The 12,506-nt window shown below is 33.0% G+C and overlaps 1 protein-coding gene across 1 annotated transcript; it reads left to right on the top strand.

The window, feature by feature from the left end:
• The first annotated feature begins 4,106 nt into the window (after nt 1–4,106).
• LOC114735475 (vacuolar protein sorting-associated protein 51 homolog) lies at nt 4,107–10,883 on the top strand. Its single transcript, XM_028923174.1, has 20 exons — nt 4,107–4,283; nt 4,523–4,662; nt 4,936–4,990; nt 5,125–5,232; nt 5,471–5,569; nt 5,727–5,804; nt 5,971–6,048; nt 6,285–6,407; nt 6,498–6,598; nt 6,691–6,758; nt 7,490–7,563; nt 7,691–7,757; nt 8,028–8,134; nt 8,527–8,796; nt 8,909–9,025; nt 9,470–9,541; nt 9,633–9,683; nt 9,910–10,137; nt 10,222–10,398; nt 10,564–10,883. Exons 1-20 carry the CDS (start codon nt 4,107–4,109, stop codon nt 10,660–10,662), a joined length of 2,289 nt encoding a protein of 762 aa, XP_028779007.1. The 3' UTR covers nt 10,663–10,883.
• Nucleotides 10,884–12,506: the final 1,623 nt, after the last annotated feature.

Raw genomic sequence — 12,506 nt, 5'->3', positions numbered from 1 at the left:
TTTATGTTTTTTATTGATATATTATATAAATTAATTTACATCTTAATTTAAATCATATAATTTAATAAAAATTCAGTCTTATCATGTTAATATGTGTATTAAAAATTGGTACAGTAATTTTTTATTCTAATTAATATAATAATATATTTAAAATAATCAAATTAACAAATTTTATATGCTCTAAGAAAATGAAATTTTATTTTCTTTAGGCTATCTTTTTTTCCAGCTTTAAAATATATTTAATAAAAAATATATTTATAAAAAATTAATTTTATAATATTATAATTTTTTATTTAAATACTTTTTTATTTTTAAATAATTTTTATAATATATTTTTAATTATAATAATGTATATATTTTTTATTTTTTTACTTAGGATAATATATTTTTTATTTGAAATAAATATTATAATAATATATTTTATGGGTAGAAGTGGAATATTAAAAAAACTACAAGGGTATAATGGTCCAAAATTTTGGCTCCCCTCCAAAAACCCCCAATTTGGAGGGGAGCCAAAATGGGAGAGGGGAGGGGACATTTTGGCTCCCCTCCCCTCCAAAATTTTAAACCAAATGAGGGGAGGGGCTCCCCTCCCCTCTCCTCCAACCAAACACACCCTAAGTGATGCCAAAGTTAAAGTTGAGTAGTAAATAGCTCACATATGTTGTATCAAATTTATCATTATAACCATAAAAACAATAATAATAAAAACTTGACTTGATAAGATAATAAACAAATTTTTAAGAAGGCTTGAACCTATTTTTATATTGAAACAGGTCATGCGTAAAGGCGTAACACTGTTTCTATATTGAAATAGGCCATGCTTCTGTATTGAAATAGAAGCCAGGACTCCTGATAGCCAGTCATTGAATGGCAAAATTCTCTCTGCGCATTAAAAATACTATTCTTCTGGTCTTTAATATAAGACCCATTTAACTAATTTGATTAGATTAAGGAAGTTAGGTAAGTCAGTTAATTATAAGAAAAGTGACATATTTTTCCTAAAACACCATAATCATCTTTCTTAATACCCCCTCCCCCTCTTCTACTTAATTATGGTTGAGGGAGTATCCATAGGGGTAATTTAGAGAAAATTGATAAATATGAGAAATGGGTCTTATATTTAGGACCAAAACCAACTCAACAATTGGATCCTATATTAAGGACTGGAGGAGTATTAAAAATAAATATGCACCATTAAAAAAGCTAATCACAACATTAAGTGTAAAAAAAAACAAATAACTCGGTATTAACACACTCAAGTTATTGATGCAAAGCACACTTGGGAACATATAATGTAAAAAATACCACGTGTTGGGATCCACGAAGTTTAATTTGAATAACCCAAGTTATTTGATTAAACATTTGACACTTTTTTCTCAATTATCATTGGTCCTAGTCGATGTTTTTATCAAAACAATATGACATAAATCCATTAATTATTAGTAATTATTATTGAAAGGCGCATCTACCTTTCTTTATAACATTCTCCATTTCGTTTGATACAATGAAGAGTGACTAACCCTTGCTTGAATTGAGAGAAAATTAGGAGGGAAAGAAAATTAAAAAAGAAAATATGAGGAGAAACAAGTTTTTTCTTACTTGGATAGGAGAGAAAATGTGAGAGGAAAGAAAAGTATGAAAGAAAATAAAGTGGGTCCCATGCCTCATTTTCTTTTCAAATTTTCTCTTCATATATAGAGAGATTTGGAAAGAAAAACAAGAATTCCATGACTACCCCTCTCCTCTCTTCCTCTCCATATTTATTTTCTTTTATTATATTCAAAAAGTTATTCACTTTTTATTTTTTATCTTAAAATAATATTTTTATTAAATAATTTGGTTTTAAAATATGATAATATGAAAATATATATAAACCCAATAACTTGATTTTAAATTATTTGATGATGTTAATGTTAATATAATTTTTCTATTGCAGTATTTCATTTAATTTAACTTTAAATATAATATACTTTGATCAGGACATTTTGGTCATTTAGTGCTTATTTGGTTTGATGCAATGCATTAGTATTCCCAGTAATTTTGATGCAATAACCTCTTTCAAGCGTTTGGTTGGCATAGTTAGGTGGTAAAAGAGATTACAAAATACATCATGATTACTTCATACAAGGTAATAGGGATTACATCCATAATAATAAAGAATAGGGATTACACGTGTGAATCAAAAAAAGACAATATTTGCCCTTACCTTCTTAATCATCTTCATTGACCACTGCCAACCCTCCTCCACCGGTGGCCTTCCTTCTGTTGAGGACACCCCTCTGTTAACTGAACAACTTCATCTTCCCTGTTAACTTCATCATCATGAGGATGAAAATGAAAAATGAACCAATGCTAGCAAAAAGTAAAAACAGAAATATAAAAGCAAAGATCCAGGCAATGAAAATGCGACTAGAATAATCTTTACTGGAGATGATGAAGATGACGCACTTGGACATGAAAGAAAGTAGGGGTGAGGATTTTTTTGGAAGTGGGATGTTTTTGTTTCTAACTTGTGGGATTAGTGATTCTACTCATGTGACACACCTGGATTGGAAAGAACGTAGGGGGTGAGGAATGATCACTCCGGGGGAGGAAGGATGAAGATGAGTGAAGGCTAACAGTGATGGGAAAGTACTCCTCCGGTCCTTAATATAAGACCCATTTAACTAATTTGATTAGATTAAGGAAGTTAGGTAGGTTAGTTAATTATAAGAAAAATGACACATTTTTCCTAAAACACCATAATCATCTTTCTTAATACCCCCTCTCCCTCTTCTACTTGATTATGGTTGAAGGAGTATCTATAAGGGTAATTTAGAGAAAATTGATAAATATGAGAAATGGGTCTTATATTTAGGACCAAAACCAACTCATGAATTGGGTCCTATATTAAGGACCGGAGGAGTATTATGTTAATGGACGAGGAAGAGGAAGAGGAAGGAAGCAGTAAATCAAAGAAAAAATTTATTTGTGTAAGGGCTTTTTTGTAATTTTAATTGTATTTGATTAAATATAAATAATAAATTTAATTTTATCATTCTTAATATTGTGCCAAACAATTTTATTGTAATCATAATTGCATTACCTTATATTCCCAATCATTCCATTCCATTATATGATCATTGATCCCATGAACCAAATGGGCCATATTTACTAATTTTCTTTCCTTTTTATTTTCTCTCATCTATCTAAGCAAGAGGGATGATAATATCTTCCTTTCAGTTTTTTCTTCTTTTTATTTTCTCTTTTCCCATTTTCTTTTCTCTCAACTTTTCTCCTCATCCAAACAGAGTATAAGTCTAAAAATCAAAACATTGTACTTGTCCCACATGTTAATAAACAGTAAGATTCCAAATCATGAATTCATAAATAATAGGGCTTAGATTTAAAAAAGGAATTAGTTTCTCATAATATGGTAAAATAATATTCAAATTCCTTTAGAAAAAATTAAAAATGCCAAACTATTTTTATTATTATTTTTTTCCAATTCAATGCTTGAAATAAGAAAATTTTATATATCTCGAGTAATGTTATTTTTGAAGCTTTGTCCACTGACTAATGTGTGGTTACGAAACATAAGATTCATAACAAAGTGTACAATTAAATGGTGTGATTCCCCCTGTATTCTCTATATACTATTCCCGATCTTTAATATAAGAACTAGTTGATTAATTTGAGTAGATTAAAGAAACTAATTAAGTTAGTTATTTGTAACAAATAAGTGTTGTCTTATTTAAAATATCTTCACTAATCAAGTGTATTATTAGAATTATCATTATTACAGGGACTATTCTAAAAAAATAGATAAATATGAGAGATAAATCGATTAAGATTTTATATTTAAGACCAAAATAAAAATAAAATAAAGTCTTATATTAAGAATCAGAGGTAATATTATTGTAAATTTAATTTTTTTTGGAGCCACATCTTCGTTACAGTTTAATGCGTACCCCTAACAAGACGATCCTTACGTGCTACGTACCTGCAAGGAGGGACGGAAAGTTCCAGTCCGATCACGGAAGGGCTTCATTAGCCATAAATTAAAACTCATCTTCTCCAATTCACGAAACAGATCGGAGGAGAAAAAACAAAGAAACACAAAAATGGGTGCAGACGAGGTACCGCTAGACGATAAAGCAAAGAGAATGAGAGAACTCCTGTCCAGTTTCTACTCTCCAGGCCCTCCAATGTCGCCCAACTCCAGAAACATCTCCAAATACGCTTCGCTCGACGACATTAACTCCACCTCCTTCGATCCTGGTCAATACATGAATCTCGTGGTAATTCTTCTTCAAAACGAATCACTATTTATTTGTTTGCAGTTTTGAGATAGACTTTAGTATGACATTCTTTCCTATAAGAGGCTGATGAAGAAAGCAAATAAGATCGCTGAGAAGTGCACTAGGCACATAACACCATGTTTATGTTGAAACTTGCTTTCGTTGTGGAAGACGAGTTTGAATTCGGAAAGCAAACGAACAATCGAATTTCTTATTGCGTCTGTCCATAAACTATGAAGGCACAAAAGTCGAATTTGGAAGGACTACTCCAGAGGCACGTTGACTTGGCCGCTGAAATAAAGAATCTTGACACTGATTTGCAAATGTTAGTCTACGAGAATTACAATAAATTTATCAGCGCTACCGATGCCATCAAGAGGTATATTTTTATTAGTTTCCTCCCTTGGGCGTTGTATTGTCAGCAAGCTTTTGTTACATCACATTACATTTTTCAGCTTGCTGGCTGTCACAATGCCATGAAAATACTCATACATTTTTCAGCTTGCTGGCTGTCACAATGCCATGAAAATACTCATAGAAGTCTCATCTGATCCTAATGTTCATCCTATTTTTTTCTAATAAGTATGCGCTTGAGAGAGTAGCGCATTCTTCTCCTTACCTTAAATCACGATAAAATACACCTGACTTACAGGATGAAAAGTAACATTTCAGGGATGGAGGCAAACATGGAACATCTTCTTGAGAAGGTAAGCTTCGCATAAATCTATCAAGTACATGTTGAAATTTATGTGTTCCATAATCTTTAAAAAAAGAAAAGAAAAGAAAAGAAAGTAATGATAAGTTTGATGGGAATTCACGTCCCCCTTGCCTCTTAATGCAGATATTATCTGTACAGTCAAGAAGTGACAGTGTTAACACTTCTCTATTTGAGAAGAGGGAGCATATTGAGAAACTGCATCTCACGTGCAATCTCCTTCGTAAGGTTCAGGTATTAAAACATTGATAAAATATCACGGCGGAACATCATTGATCAACCCAAAATTTTTGTTTTTGGTTGTCATCCAGTGATACAGTCGTGAGTTTTTCGCTTAATGGAGCCAACAGTGATGATGCTTGTTGTTTATGTTTTTGGCATCAATAATTTGCATTTTATCACGTAACATAAATCTAACTCTAGATTTTTTTGCAATATGATGCACGCACTTTTAATGCTTGTGAAAGAGCAGTTCATATATGATCTACCCGACAGACTTAGAAAGTGCATTAAATCAGAGACCTATGCAGATGCAGTCAGGTTTTACAACGGAGCAATGCCAATTTTTAAGGTTGTGTTTCGATGACAGCTTTTCAATCCGTTGGCTAGTTTTCTTTTGCGTTTAGCATATATATTACCTTTATATGCGATTAAGCATATTCTTTTTCACATTACGCAATGAATCTCTACCTCATGAGAGATAAATTTCTCATCTTGTTCTTTGTCAGGATTATGGGGACACATCATTTCAGGATTGTAGGAGAGCCTCTGAAGAAGCGATATCTATTATTGTGAAAAAATTGCAGGTATTCACCATCATAATCGACTGTTCATATCTGCTTGCTATTTCTTAAATATCTATGATTTGCAGTCCCCTTAAAAACTCTGAAATCATGCCGTCTAAATAGCTAGTATTCATAGTATATCTGAGAAGCTCGTTATGATGAGTTCACTACATTTTTTTCCAACCAGGGAAAGCTATTTTCAGACAGTGAGTCAATGCAAGCAAGAGCTGAAGCTGCAGTGCTCCTTAAGCAGTTGAATTTTCCAGTTTGTACTGATTTTCTTTATATCAGAATTACTCTTCGTATTACTTTTTTTTTTTTTATTCTTAAAGTGTAGTGTAAAAAGGCGAAAAATATTCTCCTATGAAATACATTTGTTGCCTGCATTTTCTAGACAGTTGGGGGATCATCCTTATCAAGGGTAGTAATATTAAATTGCATGAAGTGTTACTCTATATTACTCAAGGTCATATGATGATAAGTTTTTCTATCTACGGGCAGGTGTCAGACTTGAAGGTAAAGCTACTTGGTAAGTTGGAACAATCTCTTGCAGATATCGAGCTGAAACCTAAAGAAACAAATAATGCTTCTCTGGATCCTTCAGCCTTTTCCTCAGTTCATGAGGTAAGACAGACTTGTGTAAAATCATTTGCATCTGAGAACAGAAGTTAAAGAGAGATATAGACACCGTTTGTTTTCATTTCCTTATCATAGACTACCATTCATGAATTTGTGGAGGCAATTCGCGCTTTTCAAGTAATATTTCCTGATTCAGAAGAGCAATTGGTGATACTTGCTCGAGACCTGATTACCAAGTTAGCATCTTCATTCATCAAACTTACTGTCTCGATTTACTCTACGGAGATTATTCAACTGTGCTTTCCCCCCACCTTTTTAATTGTTTTAGGCACTTCCTAATTACTGAAGAATACGTGAAGAAACCAATTTGTGCAGCAGATTTGCTTGGGCTTCTTCGTAAGTCCCCCCCCCCCCCAAAAAAAATTTGTTCAGTTTTTTAAATGAATATGCATAACTATCTATCATTAATCACAAAAGACTATACAGACTACAATATGCAACAGAAACAAAGATAAAACTTCGATCAATATAAAGACTTTGACGCTACTTTGAGTATGAGTTAATTATGTTTGTGATCTTGCATTAGCTTTCATATGAATGGGTATATTTGTTATTTCTCATATTTTAAGTTTTATATTAACATAAAGACTTTTTTAAAAAAAAAATCATGGTAGGTTTTTAAACACCATTAATTTAAATTACATCTTTTATGCAAAATTTTATTAGATGACTGGGACAATGCCTTCAACAGAATACTTTGAAATCTCTATAGTTTACTTTCTAGTTTGAATGGGTTTTCCAGCAAGATTCTCAAAATTTATTGTTTACACCTTCTTTAATAATCTTGCAGTGATTTAGAAAAGTGTTATTTCAAACATGCGGAGATCTTCTCAAGTGAAATGATCATGGCACAGAGAAAAGCTTAATTAAGTTTTGTTTTTCAATAAAGGGAATCACTCTATTATTTCAATTGGTTCTTCTTAGTTCTTACATCTACCCATTAGCCATTTTCAAAGATATCAATTTGTGTGCTTGTTACTTAAACTCAGTGAAGTTTAATTTTGGATACTAATTTTCATGCTTTGATGATTTCTTTGATATATGTACCACGCGTAATTTGAACGCAGGAGTTATTTGGAACGATGTGCTCCAGATGGATGAAGTCCTACAGGAAGCAGATCTCTCTAACTATTCTCATGAGGTCCTACCGTTACTGGCGGAAATCCCATCTATGCCTATAATCCTTCCCCCTGCTTTTCTTCAGAACGTTATCCTTGTCAAGTTCATATCTCCAAGACGGATTTCAATGATTAACCCTTTATTTTCAGGCTGCCAAAGTTGCCATCAGGTTGTTTGTTAGCAGCACATTTGCTCATCTTCTGCAAGACGTCTCAGGTTACTTTCATAGCTATCTATGCAAAAGGCTTGTGAATTCTAGTTCTAGCATGAGGTTTTGAATACCAACACTTTGACAGCATAAGAAAAGCAAGAAAACGAACTTCTTGGAATCAATTCGTGATAGGGTGACTGTTTGTGAAATAATCTATGAAACAATATTGAAATCATTAAATCTAGATATATGTTCACGTAGTTTCCATTAGCGGAAAATTTTATTTAATTGAAAACCTTTTTTGATGACCGCAATCTGAGTTCTCTGTTTGGTAGATTCCCTCTTGAAGGTTCTGAAAAAAGATGGAGCAGAGTACTCTCTGGAAGATGCTTTAGATGCTAGCTCAAAAGCTGTTCTTGAAGGCAGTAGGAATATCTTACTTGTACGTTTTGCTATACCATCCCATCCTTAATATAAAAACTAGATAACTAATTCGAAAAAATTATGAAAATTAGTTAAGTTGGTTGTTTATAATAAATGTCTGTTGACTTCTTTAAACTACCGTCTATCTTCTTTAATCATGTATATTTGGAACCATACCTTAGTGGGAATCTCTTATAATCAATAGGTATATTTTGAAAAAAATGTGAGACAAAATGGATTGAAGTCTTATATATAGATCACTAATCCTCAAATAGCTTGGATTTATAGTAGTTTGCATTTATATCTATGTGTCCATAAAATTCCTCTTATAATTTATCTATCTGGGTTTCATATAATTCTCTTTCTTTCTTTCTTTTTCTTTTTGTGCTTTTTGGGATTGGATCATTCCAGGACTTCTGCAAAGTTCTAGATGACGACTTGGGCCTCTTAGCTAGACTAAGGGAGTTAATTGTTGATTTGGTTAAAGAAGGGTTTCTAGACTTTTTCAGGCAACTTGAGGATCAGTTCAATTTATTATCAGAAAGCAATAATTCTTCAGCCATTCAAGATCATAGTTTGACTCAGGGAGCTCAAGGTGACAAAGCTTCTGCTGGTCTTGTCCTGGTGCTAGCACAACTTTCTGCTTTTATCGAACAAACTGCTATTGAAAAAATTATGGTGGTAAAAATTCATCTGATGAGCTTAGATTAGATTCCTGAAAAAACATCAATATTTGGTTAATTTAACTTCCATAACCTCAGGAGCATGAAATACAAATCCGTGTATTTTTCAGGAATTAGCAGTTTCCTTTTCTCGTTGTGGTGCTAGAGGCCATGACCATGGACCTGCATTTATTGCCGGGGAAATTTGTCAAAAATTTCGGTCAGCTAGTGAAAAATTCCTGCACCTGGTATAGCTTCAATTTCGTAGTTTTATTCAATAGGCCTGCAATTTGCATGGATTACTTCTGAAAATTATCCTTGTTTGCTTGGTTGCAATTTTTATTTCCCATTAACAGAAGATGAGAAATTACGGATAGCCATTTGGATTTTACAGTGTCTGTAATAGTGAATTTGACTCTCAGGCAAAAAAAAAAAAAAAAGAATAGTGAATTTGACTCAAAATAATGTCGTGTCTTTGAGTGTTTTTAAATATAATGAATGCCACAGTTGTAGATGTCCAAGTTTAGATTTTAGGTTTTCATCCAAGTTTCAAACTGCAGGGGACGGAATAGAAGATGAAAGCACGGGGAGGAAAAGGAATGATTGAATGGGAAAGAAAAAATTACCTTCCAGTAAATGATATACATAAACACATATGAGAACTCACATATCCTTTGTTTTACTCTTTTCAGTACATAAATATGAGAACTCTAAGGATTTCACTTCTCTTGAAGAAGCGGTTTACCACGCCTAATTGGGTGAAGGTCAGTCTGATATATGTCTTTGTTTCAAATATAAATTCTAAGTGCTTAGTTTTTAAAATAGCTTGACAAAGTGTTTCTGTGCTTTGCACAGCATAAGGAGCCTAGAGAGGTTCATATGGTTGTGGATTTATTTCTTCAAGAGGTGGGTATATCTGTCTTTTTCTCAATTATATATTCCATGATTGATGTCTTTTCAGTCAAAGTATTTCCGAGAATTGTACTTGTCATTTGTGTCCTTTGTAATCATCTGGAACATATGAGCACAAACACTTAAATCTGTACTGGATATATATTTGACAGCAGCAACTAACAGAAGTTGAAGCAAAATAAATTATCTTTAATTTTACTTCTCTTGTATTCTTTTTCAGCTGGAATTTATCGACAATGAAGTGAAGCAGCTTTTCCCTCAAGGCAATCGCAAACATCGTGGGGCTGGGAGTAATGGAAGTAGTAGCTCATCAAGGAGCAATGCCTTGCGGGAGGATAAATTAATTCGGTCAAATACCCAGAGGGCAAGAAGCCAGCTTTTGGAAACACATCTGGCGAAACTATTTAAACAGAAAGTTGAAATTTTCTCTAAAGTAGAATATACACAGGTATTGATTGTGTAGTTGAGGTGATTTAAAATTTAACTAACAGGTTCCAAACCATCTCATACTGAGTTTGCTCACAAACTACAGGGATCCGTTATTACCACCATAGTTAAACTGTGCCTTAAAAGTCTGCAGGAATTTGTCCGACTCCAAACTTTTAACCGGAGTGGATTTCAGCAAATTCAGTTAGATACCCAGTTCTTAAGGACTCCTTTAAGAGAAGTTGTTGAAGATGAAGCTGCTATGGACTTCTTGCTTGATGAGGTTGGAAAAATAATCCTACACTAGATTCTAGTTTTTAGCGTAATTAAATGTCCTCTAGGTGCCCTCCATCTCTTTTTTTTCACATTGGGTAATTTTTTGTGAACTGATCACTCTATCCTCCTTTCTGTGTCTGCATCTATATCTCTTGTCATTTTGGGGGCGCAGGTTATTGTTGCTGCTGCAGAGCGGTGTCTTGATCCGATACCTCTGGAGCCTCCGATTTTGGACAAACTCATACAATCGAAGTTGGCAAAAAAAACTTGAGAGCTGAACTGAAATCCTGCCCCACACGTTTTTTATAGTAGGCGAGGCAGAGTTCAATTTTGATCGTTCTATATCTACTACGTATGCCATATTTCCCTTGGATTATTTTTTATGACATGGACAATATAAGGTTGAGGTCAAGAGAAGCAGCATTCGCAGCAGTTGTTCTGGTGGCATCCTCTCTGTTGGAATAATTCATTCATTCATTCATTAAACATTCTGGTCTTGGTCAGTAGTCATCTCATGTGCAACCGTTATTATATGGGTCTGCCACTTTTGTGCTATTGCTTACATCCGGTATCTGGTATTAGAGTAAAACTATAGCAATAACAGCAATTGACTATTTCATTCTATTCCTGTGGCAAAAACAGTATCCGGTACTTGATGATGCTCCGGGTCGGTTTCTTAGAGTGGCCGTGCTTCAACATCTTTTTTATTCCTGTGGCACAGTGTGGAGAAAAAAATAATAATAAGCACAGTGATATCCTGAGATGTGAGCGAAGCTATAAAATGAGTGAAGTATAAGGACATTCTGTCCTCCCATTTTATTATATGCTATGTACTTAAATAACCAATTTTAAAATATTAAAAAATTTATTTAAGTTAATTATTTGTCACAAATTTGTGTTGGTTTTTCTAAACTATCATTTTCAATTATATATATTGAATAGGAGCCTTTACAATTAACAAGGATATTTTCAAAAAAGATAAAAGACAAAGTGAACTAAGATCTCATACTTAAAATTAAATCTAACCATCAACTAGTTTTTATATTAAAGACTGGAAGAAGTATTATTGAGCTTAATTTATTCTTTGTAAAAAATTTTACATCAAATTTGAATTTACTTAGACATTCTAAGAATATTGCTTTTGAATGCCGATCTATTAGCTCTCACATACTGCAGTCGGAGTCAGTCCCATTTTCAGCTTTCACACATTACAAGCTTTCAACAATGTCTTTTCCCCCCCAATGTCCTAAGCAAAACAAATTTCGATAGGATAATACGGTTTCCCAATGTACTAGGACCCTGGTGCAGAAAGATGTTATGGCCTTGCAATCCAATTGGTTCCCCCCCCCCCCCCCCAAAAAGGTTTTGTCTTCTCCGGTACCCAAAAAAGGGGTTTTGACAGGATAGCCTAACAATATCTCCCTCAAATAGGCTTGCCATCAGCATTTTTTTCTGAAAAATTTAACCAATAACTTTGATAACATGTAACTCTTGTGACTGCGGCTCAAGAATAACAAAGATGATAATTGACGAAGTTTTGTTCTGAAAAAAACCCTTCAGGTCAAATAAAATTCTAACCGAAAAATTGACTCAGGCTCTATTTAAGATTAGGTAAAAGTTAGATTGGATAATGTGACTTATGTTTGAATTGATTTTTATGAAAGTTAGTTTGTAAACTAGAAAAATTGTTTAGATTATGGTTGGATAACTAAGTTTAGTTTGTAGAGCAACTAAAATAGGTATAAATTTTATTAAATAATTAAAAATATGAATTTAAAAAATATAATAATTTTAAATTATCATAATAGCAAAAACTTATATTTAATGAATATAATATATTTAAATTAGAAATACTGTAAAATTTTTAAATCAAATAATACTACCTAACTGTGAAATTTCACATTCAAATTTTGCATGGATATCAAGTCCAATCTCATTTTAAGGGGTTGCCTTTTAAAAAGAAAGCAAAATGCATGTTATATAATTAGATAACACACCGATAGGCAGGGGCATAAAGGGTAAAAACAAAAGTAAAAACGCACACAGCCCAAAAACACGATTAATAGGCACCTACAAGCTACTTTTGCGATTTTGCCTTCTTATTTAGTTATTTTT

Source organism: Neltuma alba, unplaced genomic scaffold, assembly GCF_004799145.2.
Source record: "Neltuma alba isolate B1F8T4 unplaced genomic scaffold, ASM479914v2 tig00013209_pilon, whole genome shotgun sequence".
In the NCBI taxonomy this organism is placed as follows: Eukaryota; Viridiplantae; Streptophyta; class Magnoliopsida; order Fabales; family Fabaceae; genus Neltuma; species Neltuma alba.
The sequence above is the reverse complement of the archived record's forward strand: the minus strand, read 5'-3'. Positions and strand labels throughout refer to the sequence as shown.

Coding starts and splice junctions, on each gene's coding strand:
- LOC114735475 (XM_028923174.1), top strand. CDS start 4,107: ATGGGTGCAGACGAGGTACCGCTAGACGATAAAGCAAAGAGAATGAGA. Junction 7,758..8,027: donor TCTTCTGCAAGACGTCTCAG/GTTACTTTCATA, acceptor TCTGTTTGGTAG/ATTCCCTCTTGAAGGTTCTG. Junction 9,026..9,469: donor GTGAAAAATTCCTGCACCTG/GTATAGCTTCAA, acceptor TACTCTTTTCAG/TACATAAATATGAGAACTCT.